The sequence below is a fragment of the Betta splendens genome, chromosome 14, assembly GCF_900634795.4.
Source record: "Betta splendens chromosome 14, fBetSpl5.4, whole genome shotgun sequence".
In the NCBI taxonomy this organism is placed as follows: Eukaryota; Metazoa; Chordata; class Actinopteri; order Anabantiformes; family Osphronemidae; genus Betta; species Betta splendens.
In genome coordinates, this window is record NC_040894.2 from 9,751,803 (window position 1) to 9,772,683 (window position 20,881).

Sequence of the window (20,881 nt, forward strand, 5' to 3'; positions counted from 1 at the left end):
AGAGAAACCAGCACGTTATATTTTATTTGAGTGATCACTGAATTAAAAAATAATAAAGCCAATTTATTCATTCACATAAAAATGTAGTACTTTGTACCTGAATATGGTGCACCACCATAGAAATTCATAAAGTAAAATAGTACAGAGGCTGTAGATATCAAGCTGAGCGGAGACTGGAGAGCACAAGCTCAGTAGAAGTGATAACATCATTAACAAAAAGACTTGACTGGCACACAATCTGTGGACAAACAATGGCCCCCCTAAAAATTCAGAATGATGACACATTTGGACTGAACTGTAGCTTGTGACCAATGGCGTCTCAAAAACCTGATTTGTTTGTAGATTTCACAACTTTGGCCTTTAATAGATGAAATAATCCTTAAAATCTTAGTGAACATTCAAAATAAGACAAACATTTCACCCATCCTGGTTTTTACATAAATTTAACCATTTAATCATAAAATCAATGAAAATCAGATCAATGAAAATGATCAAAACAGAAAGAGATAATGTTCTAAGGGAAAGTGAATATTCTGTGAAATGGATGATTGCTGTGATTAAATGAAAGGAGAAAACCTTCAATCAGATATCATAAAACATTTTCTCTCAACTACAGTAACATTTAATATCATGGGAGCGCTACCAATACCACCTGTGTAACCGTTTCCTGGAGTGTGATATTACACAGCTGGAGACAAACCAACAACTTAAGCTGTGTGTTATCTACCAACTTAAACAAAAGCAGGAGAAAAAGCTGTCTGTTTCCAGCATTGACTGCTTAACAAGCACCATCTTCACCATAAACTGTACAACCGTGGCATCATCATCAGTGAAAACCATCTGATCATGAAAACTGGACAGTTGAATTGTTCATAGAAACACCAGTGTGTTGTCCTTGATGAAATATCATACTATCAACCTTTCAAAGCCAAGGGCAGACGTTTATCTACTTATCTACTAGCTGCAGCTAACGAGATAGAAAACCAGAGGCTCCTTTTCTGTCATTGAATGATGAAAAATATCAGTGTTTACTGTGGGGTAACAACACAAGATGCATTTTATCTTAATGCATCATTTCATGAACTAATTTCTACAAATTAATAAACTAAATGAATGGAAATTAATAGTTTGCTTAATCTACACAGAGAGAATGCAGTGTTTTGAAGCTGGTTGCTGGCTGCAAAACATGCTGAAGCACATAAACCCAACATGTGTTTTGGACTTTGGGGGAGCTCACATTTTGGCAAATGAAATCGATAAATTAGATCAGATCAAATAAAATATATCATAAAAAGGAAAAAAAAAACATGGCAGCTTGAGCATGAATCGCTTTTATAAAGAAATCAAAGCAGGAATGAAAAGCAGCATCAGCAGAACTGATTATATTATAAATAAATCACTGTAAGGCATCAACATAAAAAGCAAAACTTCCAAATAATTTCAAATACATAAAAATCAACATGAGCTTAAAAATGAAACATTTTTAAACATATACTTCTACAATCTGTTTGTAGAAATTACATCTCCCACAACACACAAGTTAAACTACAGGACATTCAAGTGAAAACTGAAAAACTAAAACCTTTGGACATTTTAAAGGCTGGACAGTTCTTAACATGAAACACAAAGTGAATACACCCTGTTGATGTAACAATAAAAAGAAAAGATGAGAACATACCCCCACTTTCAAAATAGATGAATACAGTACAATAAAAAAGAGTACACAATAGCACACCTGCTGATTATCATCTGACTCAAAAGAATGTAAATGTTTGATGAACGTGATTTTTTTTTTTACTCACTCTGTAGGAGAAAATTCACCTTCCATTGTTTTTGGGTTGTGTGTGAAAATATCGGAAGCCAGGTGAAAAAGGCATATTTAAAAATGTTTAAAAATAAACAAATTGATGTCTACATGTCAAAACAGGTTTCCAACAACTCTTCTCAGATGTTTGATATTTATGTTTTAAATCCAAAACTAAACACAATAGTCGTATTCCTAAAATCGTCACTGGGCTCAGTGCATCGCTGCACTTAGACCTGTTGTCACCTGAAGCTAAGTGGACAACTTAAGGTTACTGGTCAGGACGACAACATAGCTTTACAGGAAAGAAACATTGACAGATGAAGTGGGGCTGGCAGTGGGTCTGCGCTCTACAACTATGAGAAACAGTTCATGGACGGTTTAAACGGCTCAGTAAAGCATGAGGACTGAGGTAACGGAACACATCTCCTAAACAAGCTAAACTCTGCTAAAAGTCTCTAATCTAATCTAAACTAATCCCACAATGTGATTAAAACATAAGGCTGTAACAGTGCAACTCGTCCAGGACTTCATCATAACAGAATCCTATTAGACACATTCGACACAATTTACAACAAGCTGCGCTCAAGCGTCAAACACAATCAAAGACTCTTCAGTCTAAGAAAGGCTGAATGAAGTCTGACACTATTTTCTACCTGTGGTCTGAGCTGCACAGTGGGAGAACAAAGCGAGCACCAACTTAAGCTGGTGTGATGAACATGACACACTTGACTGTCATGAAAATCAGAAGATCAAATGGTAATGAACAACTTACTCTGCTTTGGTGAATACAAAACATCATAATAGTAGTAAATATAATAGAGATTACATTTAGACTGGAAACACTTTCATTTTGGATTCTGCAGTGGATGTGATGACCTGCTGTGATCTGGTAAAATGTATTCTCCTTTAAATTAATCAAATGTTCCAACAGTAGGTTAATAATTTACATAATTTTACATTAAAAAGAATGGTCATTAGAAAGGATTGGACGTATATGTGAGGGATAAGTTATTTATATGTGTCCTGAAGTCAAAACACAAGGAAATTCATATTTGCAAATAATAATAAATTATATATTATAATAAATAAAATTGAATCTGTTGCAATTATGTTTAAGAAATACTGAACAAATAAATTGGGTTTGTTTTCTACTGACTGATTTTAGTGAATGTGACTTGCAGAAACATGTCATAGATGTCACAGCACTGTATTCAGTTGCATCGCCTCCCCAATACTCCAGGCTTCTGCAAACCAAATTTTACAGGAGATGCAGCATCCAAATGAAGCCCACCTGCAATAAGCAGAAGCTAGACTGGTAGAAACATTTGGCATAAAGAACTAGTATACCAGCAACACCAGCGACCTCCTTCCCACCATGACAGAAAAAAACAGCACAAAGCAACTTATGTACATGTGAACATGCTGAAGATTAAATACATGCACATTAACTGTGTGGGAGAGTTTGTACAGTACTGGATCATTAAAATCCTGCTCGTAAGTCATGAACTCCTAATACTGCAGCAGACTGAACTTCTTTGAGTGTGACGAACCTGGATTCAGCCCAACAATAAATAATAATTAAAAATGTCACTTTGTTGAGAATAGAAGCTTCTATATGTTCCTCATTATTTCAGAGTTGGAGAAGGGTAAAATGTGTCTCTGGTTTGTGACATTGTACCGAGACTAAAATCACAATATGTGGTGCTGTATCATGTTCAACACAAACCCGAACTTATCTGCTGCTGAGCATTTTTTCTACACTGTTCCTTAATGAAAGAGTGTAGTTTGTTCTCAGTGTAACTACAGTACAGTAACAGTCACTTTGTCTTTTGTACCATTCATGCAATTCCTCAACATTTCTTGCCGAGATTATTCATGCATTGCATTTTCCCCCTAAATTACAGGGTTCCCACACATCAAGTCTTAAATTTTAAGCTTCACAAAGTGCTTAGTCACAAATGTCTAGACTAACAACCCAGAGGCTCAGTACTGAATTCATTGACCTTCTTCAAATCAAACATTCATAAACATCCTTTTTACTTGGGTTTCCACTCACCCAGACCCCAGTGGCAAACTCCACCTTTCTCAACATCTCAATTCAAAAAGAAAAAAGAATCAATCTTCATATACAACCAAACAATTAGCTTAGCTGCCTGGGGAGTGTCAAAGGTGACAAAGGGTGGGAGTAACCATCAAAGCATAGGTCCTTAAAACTGTATGAAAACAGAACTAGGGGCAATATAAAGAAATAAAAACTTAATTTGGATAATCATGAGTAGAGACAGTGTGTGCTGTATTACTGATGTGGATTAAAGGAGACTGATTATACTTGTCAAATCAGGTGCTGTCGTGCTCACATCCCACTTTTCCCCACACAGTCTAGTAGACCGCTGAGGTCCAATATTCTGCTCCTGTTAAAATGGAAGCTTCTTCAACTGCTCAAAGGTGATGAAAAACTGAACAGTACATTAAGGAACATTTTACGGTTCATATGAAAATTTAAGGCTAGAGACTTTCTGAAATTGAGTTCTTTGTACAGCTAAGAGTTTTCTCAACAGGCTCTCAACACAGTAAGAATTCTAAAGCGGACTTGATGCAACACATTAAAATTAATTTCAACATGCACCTCCAGGCCAGAGCTGATCATAAGTCTGTTTCTGTTTTTTCCCATATAAAGAACTTATGTACATTTTAAAAGGATACAATGATGTTCCAAGGCCCAAGTCGCAGCCAATTAGGCCAGAACCCCTTATAGAGGGCAAAAAAGCCCTCGTTCTTCCAAGTTTGCATCACTCCGTCCAGTGTTCCTTTGTATAATGGGTTTCCTGACAGAACTCGCTGATTCATCATGCGGGTCCGGACCACGTCGACAGGGTTGGAGGCCAGCGCCCCCGCCAAGCCACACGTGAAACTTGAACTGCACACAAATAAAAATCTTAATAGACCACTGCAAATATGTAAACCAATCATTGAATAAGAAATGTACAGCATTGGAAATGTTTCCACATTTGTATACAGTATATAAACGTACATGAAATGCGTCAGAATAGTGTCTCCCATGAGGCCAGAGCGAAGCAGGTGCTTCTTTGTTATGTCATAGACAGGAAGTTCCACCCCAACAACAATGGCTGCACGCTGTGCTGTAGGAATGACACCCTGGGGACCAGATAAAGAAAATGAGGGTCAATAAGGCTGCTTGTAAATGTATATTTGAGTTTAGCAAACATTCAGAATGGTGATAAACTGAGATGTCTTTAAATATCACAGTTTAGCCAGGTACGTCCAATTAAAAGCTGGGCCAAATAAAGCAGCCGATGCATATTTTGATCTATATCATCTTCAGGCTTAATCCAACACTCACTCTCCACAGCCCCCGGGTTCCCTCTGTCTGGTAGATGTTAATGAAGTTGGACATCATGCTGCCTTGAAGCAGGCTGCCCTGTGCCTGCATTCTGATCTGAAACAAAATAATAACATTTGTCTGACAGGGGAAAAACAGTACTTCATTCTGTGTCACACTGGGATTTGTTCATATCATAAAGATACTTTAAATCATCTTAATGCTCAACACAGCAATGTTAATATATTTTCCTATATCAGTCAATATCAATATTTATTGAATAGTTGCAGAATCTTAAGGCTTGTTTTTCTTGTAATCTCATTAAGAGTTAAAACAGTAATAATAAATTAATTGATTTCAATTAAAAATATAATCTAAACAAATAAAATTATTTACTTTAAATCACTAATCATAAAATCCTTTTCAGCTTGTATTGACTCTCTGGTTATATTGCATTAATGTTGTAGGTTATTATTATAGTAGCATAATATAAATAAATAGAAGGTCATAAAAGTGTCTAGATCTGTTTTTATCACTAACAGGCACTAAAAGCTATAAACTACAGGCTTCACCTTGAGGACATCAGTAGGGTTGGCAAGAGAGGACGACAGGACTCCAGACACAACACCACAGAAAACATTGATGACCATAGTCTCATCTGTCCAGGAAGAAACAAAAAAGGTTGCTGTTTATTTAGACTTCGTGTCAAAAGCTGCAATAAAAGACACCAACAGAATCCCAATAAAATTCCTAGACGTACATTTAGATTAACAGGCATCTGGAAGGATTATATATGCTCCCAGATCTCAAAAGATCAATCATGCATGCCAATGCCGATATAAATTATCTATTTACTATAACTTTACACACGTAGAAAGTATGATGTCCTCATGGTCAACAATCATCATCAGTTATATTATCTCTAATGAAAACTGTAAGCATACACTGCTTTGGACAGTAGACACAAGTAGGTGGAGGTAACAGTTTTAACCCATGAGAACCTGTTTGCACACAGTTAATTTTTACACAAATATTTCCTTTACGTAAGAATGGTTTTAGGAGTTAAGACCAATTAGTGTCAGACTAAACAGCTAATTAGAGCTAACAGAGTTTTTATCAATCCCACAGTCTTCTATTAATCTCATGATGTGTCAAACTCCACCCACCTTGCACTGCAAGCAGACCAAATTAAAACAACATTTTTCATGTTACGGCACATTACGGACACTGGCAATAAATTAACAGGAGCAATTGTTAGCAATTAGTCTTTGCAGAGTTTTCCAGTGTTAGGATGTGGTGGATCACATTAGAGTGGAGGAAGAAGCAAAAAGAGAGGTAGACAAAGTAATAGCTGAATTTAGAACAATAGTTACAGTGATCCTTGACCAATCTGTTAAAGTGGGGTCCCTCCACCTCTCATTTTTTTGGGCAGGGGAACGGGCCTTCGATCCCCACCACAACCACAGGACAAACCCAAGCCTGTATCAAAACAAGCATTCAAGACACAGTGGCACCATTGCAGCAAATGGCAGGCAGTGTGGAAAGGCAAATAATCAGGGGTGTTTTGTATTTTGGCAAATTCTTCAACAGCCAGTTATTAGTGTGTGTCTTTCACCCACACACTCACTTCTGTTCTCCTACTTTGATCTGTTCTATTATTGACATATCTAGTACATATACCAGTATACACAATATTATTATTAAATATTAACTATGAAATGTTGACAGGAATAGAGGAGAAGCAGAAGGAGTGAAAACTGAACTGAAATGATCCTGAACTAAGGGAGAGAGTGTTCGTATCAAACGATGAAAAAATAATGAACGAGAAAAGGAGAACAAAAAATAAAAGCCAGATATAGAGGCAATAAGGAAGAGGGGGCCTATGGCCAGAAACTTCCTGAGTCCCAGAGCTGTGCTGGCGCCAGCCAATTGTTGATAAATGTAGCACAAACCCATTTTCACTGATAACTCAAGGGGTTCTTTTTGTCTGTCAACAGAGAGGAGGATTATTTGAGTCCACTTTATTTTTTATTATGACTTTCAAATATGATGTGTGCACCTTTATTCATGTAAACAAAACACCTCAACTCTGCTAATACACAGTTCAGTACTTGGGATCTGAGACACTTACTGTATCTTACCAGTTGTGAATGGTAAGATACAGGTACAGATACATGAAACAACACAAGATCGATGAAAGTTACAATTGGAAAAGTTGCTTTTATTTAGCTGCAATTTAAAAAAAATTTGAAATAAGGCTGTTACATTTTGAATTATTAACAAAGAATGTCACCTTCATACAGTTATACCAATATTACACACAACAACAAATATAAGGTTGTTGTGTAAAGCAGAAAAGCTAAAACCAGAGACCAAGAATGAAATAGAAAACAATTTAGGGTAGTGAGAGCTTATAGCATCAGAATGAGTGTAGTTGAGTTCTCCTTTCCTCTCTTTGTTTCTTATTAGGATTGCAAATTAGTGCTGGTAGGTTAACAATGCTTCCAGGCAGGTTAACACAGGTTGCCACAGAATATCCAACCTCATACTTGTTGGAGCAGTTTATATAGCAGTACGCTCAAAGCCACGTATGGTTTACATGCTGCAAGTGGACTCTATTAGCCACAGAGACAGCCTACTAACAAAACATCTGCACATGCAAAGTGTCCAGATAAACAAAGAGCAAAGCAGGGCTACAAGGTGCTCGTGTGGTTTGAATTCATTTGCATCTTCAACTGGAGTAAAAGAGACTACATTTTCAGAATAAGAATTAATAAAACATAGAAGGCAACCAAAGCAGATGAACAAACATTTTGGTTACCTGCCTGGTAAATTTAAGTTAAGAAACATAAACCAACAATTTTTTTCTGAAGCCTAAAAAGGAGTTTAAGAGGAATTTTAGATGCTACATAAGCAGACAAAATGAACCATTCCAGAATTTGAGCCATTTACAAACACACACACTCACTATGGAGGGTTAATAAGAACAAACAGCTCCACTTTGGTCACATCTATCCATAGTACATTGTTGCAGATGAATCAGCTTTCATGGTCTTTTCAGGCTTTCACATGGCAATTATATGTGTTCTGAATTTGCATTGTGTTGTCAAGGACTGTAACTTTCAGAAATGCTTTCTACTTGTCCATAATCTTTGCCATCGTAAAACATTAAATTCTAAGTGAATTGGAAATGGTTTTAATGTTTTTTTATGCAGGCACAAATGCTGCCTATAAATCAGAGTTACACTTGTCCCTCTTAGCATTGTATCAATACACACCTGACTGCTCCAGCAGCCCTCACCTAGGGGTGCTATGATGAAATATGACAACAGTTTATACACGATACCGCTTGCTGGCAGTGTTGCTAAATCAGGTGTTTAACCCAGGCAGAGCTTAGAAAGGTAGAACACAAGATACTGGAGATACAAATAGTTTCACCAACCTTCTGGATGACTGACAAACAGCCTCTTCAGGGAGTTGTAGGTTCCTATCTTAATAGTCCCATAAGACGCTTGTCTCAAAAGAGCAGGGGAAATCCTTAGAGAACAGAAAGAACAGGCTTAACCTTGACCTTCTGGGAAAGCATTTATTATTAACTTTCCTCGCCCAATTTGACTGTCAATGCCTGGCATGCTCATTCTCATATCTTCCTCTCCCAGCTTTCAAAACTCAAGAATATGCTTTCTATTTGACTTGATTACTTTAGAAAAACTATAATTCAACCACCCACAATCTTCTGCAGGTGTTGAACACATGCTGTGCCTAACAGCATGGAGCATACTGTACCATAAATATGTAGCAAGAAAAGGTAACCAGACTTAATTCACTAGGGTAAACCAAAGTAAATCTGGTGTGATCTTGAAAAATGAGTAAAGGCCAAAGTGTAGATAGTCAGACACTGTTATATGTACAGAGCCTCAAAAGGTTGTTACCCAGAATAAAGTGCCCGAATTCCTTCTTCTTTGCCAATCCTGAAGAGGGCATGGAACATGCCTCTGTAGCGCACCTCTGTGTACTGGGACTGCCCCTGGACCTGAAGCCGGGTCTTAGTTAAGTCAATAGGAAATGTCCCTAAGGATTAATAAAACAGTATTATTAATATAATACAACTTGAAATAACATCAAAAACAACTGAAAACTAAAAATAACGGCATTCAGGGGACAAATGCTTGATTGTATGAAGCAGCATACTGCTGCTATATTAGAAAACAGGCTTTCAGGCAACGTTATCTATTCAAATAATAAACAGCACTACAACACAACGTCTACAAAAGTGAAGAGGTCTGAATTAAGCTGAACACTGAAAAGCATATAAAACAGAATAAATGTGACAAACAAACAGATGAAAGATACACACACACACATAAAATTAGCAAACACTGACTTATCTCTAACTAACTAAGTGTAGTCGCAGTTGCAGGACAATCTATAAAATGTGCAGCATACAGCTTTGATATGTGTTCAAGTGGATGCATCATTCCCTTTCTACGCTACCATCAGCTCGAAGACGCAGAATTTCCTACAGCTATACTTCACTGAATTAAAAGAATATTGGTAGAAACCGTGCATATTGCTTATATCGTGATAGAATGTAATATCGATGATACACAAATGCATAAACAGCGTCTGCACGCCGTGGTGCATCACGTACCAAATTCTGCGACAATCGAGGCCATCCCTCCGTAGATGAACGGCTTCCAGTTTAAGTTGGACATCTCCGCGGCGGCGGCTGCTTCCACCTGCTGCAGCCCCGCTAAAAACAAGAGTAGGCCGCCCAGACAGAGGTCAACACAGTGCTGCAACTTCAGACAATACAACATGTCGAAAAACATTGAGTCCTAATGATGCTACAGATCAACGAGGCTTCCCAGCATCAGCATCCCAGCGTACTGCGCCGGAAAGAGAAACCGCTGTGTTGAACACCGCCAACAGAGCCGTCGTATTAGTTTTGTGGTTGCTTATTCGCTGTGACGTCCTTCAATCAAAATTTGAAGCGATTCAATTGGCTGCTGTGCCGGGTAGGGCAATCCACGAATAACAGGTCGGGGACAGTAGCACTGTTATGAGGAAATTAAGTTATTTATTACCGTAGGCGCTATTTATGTTGTCAAGCCACTCGCCGCCTAATTAACGAATAAAAGCTAATTATCTCCCTGCTGTACAGTTTGAAGAATATAAAACGTGTTTTATCTTATCTTATAGATAAGGTCGTACCAACTGTTTGGAACAGTTAGGTCGAAGCAGATGGCTACAGCTAGGCTAACAGGTAGAAAGCTAACACTTCTGGAAATTACTAGCCCGCTTCTCCTCGAGGTTACTGATTATCAACTAGTTACCGTTACATGCAGCCGTGACGTCACGTTTCTGTGGTTTGGATAAAATCCGCGAACGGTTATTTCGCCCGGTTTTCCATGTCTTAACACGGACGCGTGTCTTGACTTTGACAAAGTGCACGCAGAAAACTTCTCGCCTGCTGCTAGCTTGCTATTTTAGCCAATGTCAAAGTAGACGCAACAGAACGGGCAGAAACAGGATGTTCGGCGGAACTTTCAAAATAATTTGCGCGTCAGACGTCTCAGTTCGTTATTTTAGTACAAGACGTTAATTTATAAAGACAAAAAAAACGTGGACCTCTGGACCTGATGGTTACCGATAAACACAAAAAACAATAGAATTCTTTCACATGAACTTGGCTTTATTGTAATGGAACTCTACAGTACATTCAAATTAGAGTCTGCTGAAACACGTACGCAGTCACTGGCCTTATTTTGGTCTGATGTGGTCGACAGCATTTGGGGTCAGGTCTGATTTTCCTCAGCTCATGGACTTGTGTCACAAAGCAGCTCTGCATGATTTACTCTAATGTAGCTGTAAGTGAAGAACAAAGCATCCAGTGCAGGTATTGCAACCAGTAGCTTCCTTCTTGCAAGCTTGTTCTCTCTATGTTCTTCAGTCTTAAGCGTATACAGACATTAGAGCTGCCAAGTTCATAGTGTGAGCTTGAAATACATTTGAATGATTGGGGGCTGTTTTGCACCTCTTTCACCACACTGCAAATACTGTGTGTCCAATGTCAACCTTCATGAGGAAATTCATTCAAATATATCAGCGCAGGAGGTCAGACACCACTGGCTTGATGGATATCTCTACAGTATAAGAGTTGAGCGACACCAGTGGATCTACTGGGAGGCATGTTTGATCACAGCGTGGTGCGCAGCAGTCGAATGACACGCTGGTAAAGCTGCTGGACGACTGACACCAGACTCCTGTGGGGGGCCAATACAAGAGTAAGGGTGGAGTAAAGCCTATAGGTTTAATATGTGAACACTCAGACTCACCGAGCTCTGACAGAGAAGCAGTTGTTGCGGTTTGGGTGGAGACAGACGAGCGAGGCCACGCAGTAAACACAGCACAACAACATGGACAGCAGTCGTCTCTTCAAAGACATCTTCAGTCTGACAGAATCACAAATGCAGTCTGTCACTTTCACTGTTTCCAGCCTCACATGAACTGGAAAAATGGTGGTGGAAAAAGCACAAGGCATAGATGTTATACTTTACAGACCACATTCTTCAGTCAAGAAAATTCTTCCCTTCAAAAAAAATGAATCAAGGCAGTTTGTTGAAAGTCAAACGACCAAAACACCAGGACCTCAGACACAAATCCAACTCTGCTGTAGACATCATCAACATCACCTTAACAATCCTGTCCAGATGAACCGCTTCCTGAGCTGTTTCTTAGTGAATCCAAAACTTTGTCGACGTCTCACTTGTCAAAACACTTAGAAGCTCCTAGAAGCGAATTCCAGGTCCAGGTAGCGTTACAAGGATCTGTCCCAGCGGGCGGAGGATGGCAGTAGATCTAGGTTCCCTGGCTGCTGCCGGGCCCTGCACACAATTACTGCTGACCCACGCTTTGTGGTGAAAGGTCCTGAAAGGTCTAGCAGGGGTGAATAACATCCCTACATTGTGTGTCTGTTGAAGTTATTTTGGTTTGTTGGCAGGGAGAGGGTATGAGTGGGAATAAAAAGAGGATCCTTCCTCTCAGATTGATGTGAACTCATAGTGAACCCAGTGAAACTGTGCTCCAGTGTAAAAGTTTGATGATATGTTTGACTAATTGAGTTGGATAGTGTGAAAACAGTCAGTGCTTGTTGAACATTTTACCTAGGATTTTTTTTTCTATCAAGGTCAAAGTTATTATTTGGTTAATATTTCCACATGCAGCAGTGTTTAAAATGCCTTTTGAGATACTCACTTAATCGTTTTTACTTAGAAAGTGATTCATGAACAGTCCTGTCTTGACTTGTGTCCAGGTCAGACATCCTGTTTTAGCTGGACACAGTCAAGATGAATTATTAACCAGTTTAAATTTAGCTGTTGATGCCTCAGCTCTGTGTGTTTTGTGTTTTTCTATAAATATTTCCTCTTAGCCTCATATCAGCTACTAGTTTGAGAAGCTGGTGTGATGCCAGATGATGTTTTGAGTTTGCACAGTGAGAAAGCATCATTAGCCGGATCTATTTGTGTGTGCATCCTAGTGGAAAATGGTCCCATCATGCCAGATGTCTCTCCCAGGGATTCTGGGTCCAGACCAGGATAAGAGTTTAACTCAGCTGTTTGCCGTCAGAGCAGACAGGGCTCCACTCCTCTCCACTGACGACGTGTTCCTAAACATTACTGGCTCGCAGAGCACAGTTATCTTGAATGGACATGGTGATAAGATGTCATTACACTTAGTTTTATATGCGTTTCTCCTGCCGTAAAGGACTGGATATCTGATGGTTTAAATGTCAAATGCTTTTAACAAGCAGCAGCTTGTTAAGTGATGTTTCAGGCCTCATGTGTAATTTTATAAGACATCTTAAAAAAATACATTACTGTTTTTGTGTTGAACTGATACTAAGGTCTGGAAGTTGACTCCGACCAATAAAAACTACAGGTTTTTGGGTATATATCTGTATGTACATATATATATATATGTGTGTGTGTGTGTGTGTGTGTGTGTGTGTGTGTGTGTGTGTGTGTGTGTGTGTGTGTGTGTGTGTGTGTGTGTGTGTGTGTGTGTGTGTGTGTGAGGGGAGGGGAGTGGAGTGGAGTGGAGGGGAGGGGACAGGCTGCAGATAATTCTGTGAGTGTTTTCGTCCTTGTGCATTTGTTGAGGGATCTTATGGAAGCGGAACACAGGAGTGGGATCAAATAAATGTTTTGGGACCAACCTTCCGTCAAGATAAAAAGATACTGGATTAAGCGCTGGAGCGTTTTTACATTCTTCATCAAAAACCTTTTAATGCTTGCTGTCAGATGTTTAGCAGCTGGACCAAGTTGTTTGACATGACATTTGATATTTTATTCTTCGTTTTTACACAGACTCAGTGTTTCTCAAAGTTTTGTTTGTTTTGGAGCATCTGGTAATTTGTTATGATGGACTGTGACCGGTATCAGCCTTATTCTCACTGACGTGGTATCAACCCAAAGCAACAGCACACAGTCTTTGTGTATTTGGGCTTTTTGTTTCGTAAATGTCATATTTGACTGGACCAGTGAGCGCTGAACCCTCAGTTACAATGACTCCTGCCTGTGTGGATTCCAACGGGCCAACAGCCCAGACCGACGTGAAGCCTCGGATGATGGGTGTGATCCTGACCATCGCTGCCTGCCTCATCATCTCCACAAACCTGCTGGTGGCAGCTGCTCTACTTAAGCTGATCCTCAGAAAGAGCAGCCAGAGCTGGTGCTTTGTCCTCAACCTGGCACTTGCCGATGCCCTGGTGGGTGTCGCCATCACTGGCCTTGCTACAGAGAACTTCACCTATGTCACTCGGAGCCAACACAACCACACGACTGCTGACACCCTGACAAATGGCACCCTTCTAGCTAAGGGCAAGACGCGATGTTTGATGCAGATGGCCTTTGTGGCGTCCCCCTGCACGGCGTCCATTATGTCCATGCTCCTGATCTCACTTGATCGCTATGCAGCCATCAAAATGCCCCTGAGGTATTCTCTGCTTTCTGGGAAAGCGACAGCAGTCGGGTCCTTGCTGGCTCTTTGGATTAGCTCCATTGTTGTTGGATTCTTGCCAGGTGAGACATGCAAACTTGAAAATGTATAATTATTCTTTGATGAAACTATAATTAAAGTGCATAATTTTATGACAAAGCATTTAGCTGATATTCATTTGAGAATTACAATTAAAGTTCAGGTGAAAAACAGTGGTAGTGATGATGGTGTGCAGGTTCTTGTGTGGTATCATGTACAAGAGAAACCATTGTGGCCTTGAAAACGATTTACACTTCTTCCCCTCAGTCATGGTGCGGCAGCTGCAGACAGAGGGGTACAGCGGCTTCTGCGCCTTCTTTTCTGTCATTCAAGAGGTGGGCATCATCATCCTATTCAGCACATGCTTCTTCCCCGTGCTCTCAGTGTTCGTCTACATTTACCTGGACATCCTCAGGATCGCCTGCAGCCACCAGAAGCAGATTTGCCAAGTTCGAGAAGCAGGCTCCAGGACGGCTGACGACCAGGACCATCAGCAGTACCAGCATCTGCAACACAGGAGCGGTTACTGGAGTCATGTCAAGGCCCTTAGGATGGTGGCGGTGCTCGTGGGCTGCTTTTTAGTTCTCTGGTGCCCCTTCTTTGTGGTGTGCCTAGTGCACGTTCTGTGTAAAAGCTGTGAACTCACGGATGTACTACAGGATTATCTGTGGCTGCTGGGACTGATTAACTCTCTCATCAACCCGCTGGTGTATGCTTTTTGGCAAAGGGAAGTAAGGATTGAGTTAGCGGCCATATTTTCCTGCTTTACAATGAGGTCACTGGCTTCTGGACCAGCAGGTGTCATAGAAAGCGACCCGCAGCCTCCTGTGCTGACTCACACCTGTGTTTCGGGTGGAGATGCCCTGAACCCTTCAAAGTCACAGCTAATTACCTGTATCGACGAGTCTCACACTGTGCCACTTTCAGTTACAACTAGCTTGTAAAAGAAACTCCGAAACCAGGGAGTGTGAATATGCTTTTAGAGAAAAGGACGTGGTGATTCCCCAGAGTGGAAATAAAAACAGACACCTCAAATAACACAACTTAATTAACAGTGGTACTGTGTTCACTGGTTCTGTAGTAGAATCACTCTGTCCTGTGCAGAGACACAGGGGTCTCACCCCAATGTGATAATAAAGTATAAACTACAAAACATCTGTTGCTGTTTTCTTAAGTCTTTACTTTGAATAATCAAGGGTTTTGAGTAATGCATGTGCAAAATACATACACGAACAAATAGGATTGGATGATTATAACTTATAGATTCAGGAACGTTCAGGAATACTGTGTTTTACTCATAGCCTGTGGCTGTGAGTAGCTCTTATTAAGTGGATTAATACTTTTATAACTATTAACTAATAATAATGATTAGATAGCAATTAAATTCAAACTTTTCATTATATTTACTTTACATAATATACTTTTAATTAGGGGTATGCAACTAAAATTTAAAGAGGTCCTGTTACACAAATTTCTTGGAAGCAAAGGTCCAGAAAATTCTAATGTCTAACTATTTACTCCAATATATTATTAAGTAGCCTGCAATTTACTGTTATGTAACATCAAACTGAGCATATATTAACAATGTTATCTAATTTAAAAATGTATATATATAATATTTTAAAAATAGGCAAGAATAAAACTGTTCTGTTAAATAGAACTGTGGCCTCTAACGTGTATTTCCCTCCTCTGGCCAATAGGGGTCAGAACTCGCTACTTACATTTTCCATCTGATAGAAGAAGAAGCTTTGACTTCCTGACATCGGCTATATGGAAGGTAGGGTCGCGTTTACTAATGTCATAAAGGAAAGCGTAATAGCATTATTAAATGTCTACTACGAAAACAGTTTTTTATTTAATTGTGCGTAGAACATACTGGCAGTATTTAGGTTTGAGCCTTTCAGCTACAGTGTGTTTATCCCACGTTGTAAGTTCGAAGCTAAGTATAGTTAAACTAGCAAAGCTAATGTCAGCCGCCTCTTGGAGGATCATAAAATACTTTGAAACACCATACTACAATTCCAAAAATACCATACTACAATACCAGTAATACCATACTACAATAGCAGTAAGTATACTTTAAGTGCGTGTGGAGAGAGGCGTGTAGCAGGCTGTGGTCAGACAGACACTGTCGCCAAGAACAGCTGAACAGTTTCAGGTGGATGTGCTCACTACACGTTTAGGTGAACACATTCAGATTAAGAAGAGGAGGGAAACTACGCACAGTACGTTGTTTTTGTCAGTCTGCTGATGGGGTTTTTAATATTGGTTTATAACTGTATGAAGTTAAAACAAAATTCCACAGATGTGGAAACCTGTAAATCTGGTTTGGTGTAAAGTTTCCTGTTCTACACAAAGAGGACTTTGACTGCTCACGTGTTATTTTAGTTCTGCGGGTACAGGAGAACGACCATGGAAGACAGAAAGTGATTACTGCTTGTGTTTTTCCTGTTAGTTGTTGGCTGACCCTCTGTGAGATGATGGACGTCACTGAAACGGAAGTCACACCTCCAAATAGCGCTTCACTTGGAGAAGCAGCATCTGGACGAGGAGAGCCTATCTCTAATGACGGAGAAAATGATGGTGGTGATGATGATGATGATGACCTCTACTACATCCCTGAGAGAAGACCTTCTCTGGACCTGGGACCAACTCCAATGGATACAAGCCACTGGTACACGTTTTCCTCATTTGTAAACATTAGTATATAGAGGTGGGAATATGGTTTTACATTCCCAACATTTGTCTGGCTTTAATGGCTGGCAGGAAAAATAAATGTAGGTGCAGTCCAAAGAATCTTTGTCACACATATACCTATACTTCTATTATTCTGTATCTAACAGGATGGCGTTATGGTAGCTCACTAGTGTCCTCTACTGGAACTGAATGAAGAACATCTTCATTCACATTATTAAATTAAATTAGTTTTTTCCTCTCTTAGTTTTAGGAACAAAATTACATTAAGCACAAACATATAAATGAGGCAGGAAGAATAATCTGAATACTTGTCTTTGTCAACTTTTCACTGACTTACATGGTTTTAGTGCCTGGTCCAGGGTTGTTCTTTTTTTTTGTTCTTTGTTGCTGTACACCAAGTCACCTTTCCAGTTTCACACACAAAAAAAAACTAAATGAAAGAGAAAACATAAGTACAGATGCCTTTCCATCATCAGCTGTTGACCAAGACTGGTTTTGTAAACAAAGCAAAGCACTAATAATATAGCACCTGAACATGAAGTTTACAAGTTTCCTTTGAAGTAGTAGTGTTAACTGCGTTTTTTGTTGACTTGCAAGAAATTTGGCATGTACTCCAACATGATACTTTTGAAGGTGCTTGACTGATTGACATTATGTTGTATATTGCACATCTGCCACCTGAAGTATTTCTTTTGACTGTATTGCAAGTAACTATCTGACTTGGCAAAGCTTAAATACCAAGCGGAAGTGTTTACATGTCATGAATTAACAAACTGACTGTCATGCATCTTCTCAGGCATAACATTGACCAGGCCTTGTCTCCAGCTCTGAGCTACAGCTCAATGTCAAGTGAGCAGGACACAGATAAAATGGAAATGGACAGTTTGCCAACAAGGTACGAAAAGACAAATTATTTGGCAAAACCCTAAGTCTGTAAATCTATGCATGCACTACATTATAGACACATTAAACATGAGAGGCAACATTATACTGTACTTTGTTGTTACTGTCAGTGTGTCCATGGAGAAGTGTATTAGCATTTCATGGTAACATTTTTTAATATATTATTGTCTTTTCCTCGACTTTAGGGTTCAGTTTGAAAGAAGTGGTTCATTTTCAAGTTGCTACACCTTGGACAGTGATGATTGTGAAATAAGAATACCTAAGTATTGACAAATAGCTACGTGTTAGTGTATTTTCTACATATTACATTGCTTTGATAAATATGTTTTAATCTGTATATACCTCTACTGTCACCCAACCAGGGTTAAAAGTGAAGAGGAAGTGGTGTCAGAACCTTCTGAGTCACCAGAGGTATTGGAAGACATAAGTGAGTTTAGGCACCCTTCTGTGACAGTGGCATTCACCTTCAAGGTCAGTTTGTGTTCATCACACTTTCAAAACACCTTCTGGTTCACAATAACCTAATAATTGAAAGTCATCCATGTTTTGGAAACAGGTTATCTGTAATACACTTAAGAAGCTGACAGAAGGAGATCTTAACACATTTAAGACGATGCTGTGGAAGCGCTACCCCCAGGCATTCATCACTTCTCCCCAAGGCATGGACATGCTGGACCTTGTGGACCGGTTGCTTGAGTGTTACAACCTTGAAATGTCTTTGCAAATTACCAGAAACCTTCTTCTGGAGATGGGTCTGAAAAAGATGGTCGACTATATGCAGATTTCGTGCTTCAGAAGTAAGTTCTTATATTGATATATAGTATATTATGTACTACTTCTGTTTTTGCGTTGAAACCTATTCAGAAACAATGTCCTTTTTTTCAGATGAAGTCCGCCATGGTTTATGTGAGATTCTAAAAGAGAAATACAGTGAAGTAGATGAGGATTTTTCTGCACAGGGAGAGAAGAGGCCTTTTGATGATGTCTTTACAAAACCTTACATAACTTCGACATGTAACAATGGTCCAAATATTGACCATGAAATCATGACCATAGACAAGCTGAGCACCAATCGAGATCCGGGGAAGGAAATACCTACCAAGGATATTTTGAATCCTGAACTGATGCAGAAATTAAATGTTAGGTTCATGCTAATCATTGGAGCGCCAGGATCAGGGAAATCTATGGTTGTCAGAAAGATAATCCTCGACTGGATAGAAGAGCGGGCCCACAAGCATGTAGGTTTTCTGTTTCCTTTGCCATTCAGAGAACTCAAACAGTTCGAGGGTTTGCAGGTTTCACTATTGGACATAATACAAAAGCTCTACCCACCAACAATAAAACTGAAGGAGGAAGATTTTCGATCTGAAGACTGTAAAATAATGTTTATATTTGATGGTCTTGATGAGTATCCGGAAAAGATTGACATGGACAACGCTGAGCTGCTCAGTAACCCCGTACATGTCAGCCACCTGAATGTCATAGTGGTCAACCTCCTCAGAGGGAGACTGCTCTATCGCGGCCTATTCATTGTCACTACTCGGTCACAAGTAAAACGCTACGTTCCTTGGGACACACATTGTGATGAGATAGAGCTACGTGGTTTTCATGACCCTGACAAGGAAGACTACTTCCAGAGGAAATTTAAGGACCCAGATCAAGCAGCCAGAGTGATTGAGTACATCAACTCTTCTAAAACCTTGCGCATTATGTGCCACCTGCCCTTGTTCTGCTCACTGGTTGCTGATGAATGCCAGGCAATATTCAGAGAAAAGGGAACTCAGGCAGAGCTGCCAAGGAGCATCACCTACATGTACACAAAGCTGCTGCTTTTGCTCATACGCCAGCGACGCAAATTCAGAGTTCCAGATACTAGCCCAGAAAACGAAAGAGACTTCCTCATCAAACTTGGAAAGTTGGCCCTCTCTATGCTGGAACAATGCAACTTCAAGATAACCAAGACTGACTGGAAGGAGTCAGGAGTCAGTGAGGAGGAGGCAGTGTTGCACAGTGGCCTGTGCATACATTACACAACAAAGCCATATGTCTTGTATCAGGAGAAAGTCTTGAGCTTTATCCACCCAACCATGCAGGAGTACCTGGCTGCTCTTTATGCATTTCTCTCCTTCACAAATCAGACAAAGAACCTTTTTGACCAGCAGCGGAAAATTAATTTGAAGGTAATGTTGGGGAAGGGAACCGACTACATGGAGCTGTACAAGAGCGCCGTGGACAAAAGCCTGACGTTTGAGGATGGCAGACTAGACATGTTTCTGCGTTTCCTCTTTGGGATGGCTATTAAGCCTAACGTGGAACTTCTCCAGCCGTTCTGCACGTCACCTGTAAAGTGGCCAACATTCGTCGAAGATGCTGCTGCCCTCATTAAGAAGAAGTTGAGGGAAAATTTGCATCCCGGTAGGAATGACAATTTGCGGCACTGTTTGGAGGAGCTAGGTTTGCCATCATCACAGGCAGCATCCTCATGATCAACGTATATGTCAAGACTCACATTGGGCACCAAAACTGCCTGTTCTAGCAACATTTAATTTAACCATTATTTACACTAATGGTTCGATGTTTAAGCATAATAATAAGTCAAACATGATCGCTTCTAGGTACATTGATGAACATGAACTGTGGTAACAGAATCTTTTAAACAAATGTATGCCTGAGTGTGTTTCAATTTGTATGTGCCTTCTTATAATACACATTAACCAAATGTTCCTGGTATTGGAAATGTAAAATGTATTAATTACTAATATTGTTACTAATATTGTTACTACTGCTGTGTTTTAAGCATTCAGTTTTTTAAAGTAAACTGTTATGGGAAATTACTCTACTTTTATATAAAAAATTATTTTGATTATTTTTGATTTTGTGTTTCCACGTTCACCACAGTGCATGAGGAAGGCTGCTTAGATGAATATTTTGGTATATAATAATAATATATAAAGGAACTGCTTACAGTGTTTGTAGTCCGTATCACTTCCCTCGCATCACTGACCTTTATGGAATGCGTTCTGCCAGTTCATCTAAACTAATTAAATAACTGAACTATAGGAAGCATCAGCATCATGTCCAGTTCCACCTGTGTG

General features: G+C 39.6%; 3 protein-coding genes across 10 annotated transcripts; 2 read left to right on the top strand and 1 right to left on the bottom strand.

Annotated features, from left to right (window-relative positions):
* Positions 1-3: 3 nt before the first annotated feature.
* On the bottom strand, positions 4-10,618 carry slc25a14 (solute carrier family 25 member 14). 2 transcript variants are annotated; one of them, XM_029172944.3, is made up of 9 exons: positions 10,484-10,618; positions 9,799-9,900; positions 9,080-9,218; positions 8,590-8,684; positions 5,720-5,805; positions 5,169-5,264; positions 4,839-4,963; positions 4,511-4,724; positions 4-4,263 (listed from the first exon to the last, which is right to left on the bottom strand). In XM_029172944.3, exons 2-9 carry the CDS (start codon positions 9,860-9,862, stop codon positions 4,222-4,224), a joined length of 861 nt encoding a protein of 286 aa, XP_029028777.1. In that variant the 5' UTR covers positions 9,863-9,900; positions 10,484-10,618; the 3' UTR covers positions 4-4,221. The 2 variants fall into 2 exon arrangements, with proteins under 2 accessions (XP_029028777.1, XP_029028776.1); XM_029172943.3 differs by lacking the exon at positions 10,484-10,618 and having other exon boundaries at positions 9,799-10,095.
* Positions 10,091-15,753, top strand: LOC114869089 (glucose-dependent insulinotropic receptor). 5 transcript variants are annotated; one of them, XM_055514518.1, is made up of 4 exons: positions 10,091-10,188; positions 10,350-10,413; positions 12,688-14,230; positions 14,454-15,753. In XM_055514518.1, the coding sequence occupies exons 3-4, from the start codon at positions 13,669-13,671 to the stop codon at positions 15,128-15,130; spliced, it is 1,239 nt and encodes a 412-aa protein (XP_055370493.1). In that variant the 5' UTR covers positions 10,091-10,188; positions 10,350-10,413; positions 12,688-13,668; the 3' UTR covers positions 15,131-15,753. The 5 variants fall into 5 exon arrangements, with proteins under 5 accessions (XP_055370493.1, XP_055370492.1, XP_029028772.1 ...); XM_055514517.1 differs by lacking the exon at positions 10,091-10,188 and having other exon boundaries at positions 10,282-10,413; XM_029172939.3 differs by lacking the exons at positions 10,091-10,188; positions 10,350-10,413 and having other exon boundaries at positions 11,637-14,230; positions 14,454-14,521; positions 14,602-14,814.
* Positions 15,754-15,889: 136 nt separating this feature from the next.
* LOC114869088 (NLR family CARD domain-containing protein 3-like) lies at positions 15,890-20,850 on the top strand. Of its 3 annotated transcripts, none has more exons than XM_029172935.3 (7): positions 15,890-15,963; positions 16,642-16,860; positions 17,680-17,778; positions 17,972-18,049; positions 18,149-18,257; positions 18,343-18,583; positions 18,672-20,850. In XM_029172935.3, the coding sequence occupies exons 2-7, from the start codon at positions 16,664-16,666 to the stop codon at positions 20,270-20,272; spliced, it is 2,325 nt and encodes a 774-aa protein (XP_029028768.1). In that variant the 5' UTR covers positions 15,890-15,963; positions 16,642-16,663; the 3' UTR covers positions 20,273-20,850. The 3 variants fall into 3 exon arrangements, with proteins under 3 accessions (XP_029028768.1, XP_055370491.1, XP_029028769.1); XM_055514516.1 differs by lacking the exon at positions 15,890-15,963 and adding an exon at positions 15,987-16,254; XM_029172936.3 differs by lacking the exon at positions 15,890-15,963 and adding an exon at positions 16,274-16,411.
* The last annotated feature ends 31 nt before the right edge of the window (positions 20,851-20,881 follow it).

Bases quoted from the DNA above. Each gene is read 5' to 3' on its own strand.
- slc25a14 (XM_029172943.3), bottom strand. From the start codon at position 9,979: ATGTTTTTCGACATGTTGTATTGTCTGAAGTTGCAGCACTGTGTTGAC. The intron at 5,265-5,719 runs GTGAAGCCTGTA...ATTTTGTTTCAG, and splicing joins ACCCTACTGATGTCCTCAAG to ATCAGAATGCAGGCACAGGG. The intron at 4,964-5,168 runs GTGAGTGTTGGA...TCTGGTCCCCAG, and splicing joins GAACCCGGGGGCTGTGGAGA to GGTGTCATTCCTACAGCACA.
- LOC114869089 (XM_055514518.1), top strand. From the start codon at position 13,669: ATGTCATATTTGACTGGACCAGTGAGCGCTGAACCCTCAGTTACAATG. The intron at 14,231-14,453 runs GTGAGACATGCA...TCTTCCCCTCAG, and splicing joins TGTTGTTGGATTCTTGCCAG to TCATGGTGCGGCAGCTGCAG.
- LOC114869088 (XM_029172935.3), top strand. From the start codon at position 16,664: ATGATGGACGTCACTGAAACGGAAGTCACACCTCCAAATAGCGCTTCA. The intron at 16,861-17,679 runs GTACACGTTTTC...GCATCTTCTCAG, and splicing joins CCAATGGATACAAGCCACTG to GCATAACATTGACCAGGCCT. The intron at 18,584-18,671 runs GTAAGTTCTTAT...CCTTTTTTTCAG, and splicing joins GCAGATTTCGTGCTTCAGAA to ATGAAGTCCGCCATGGTTTA.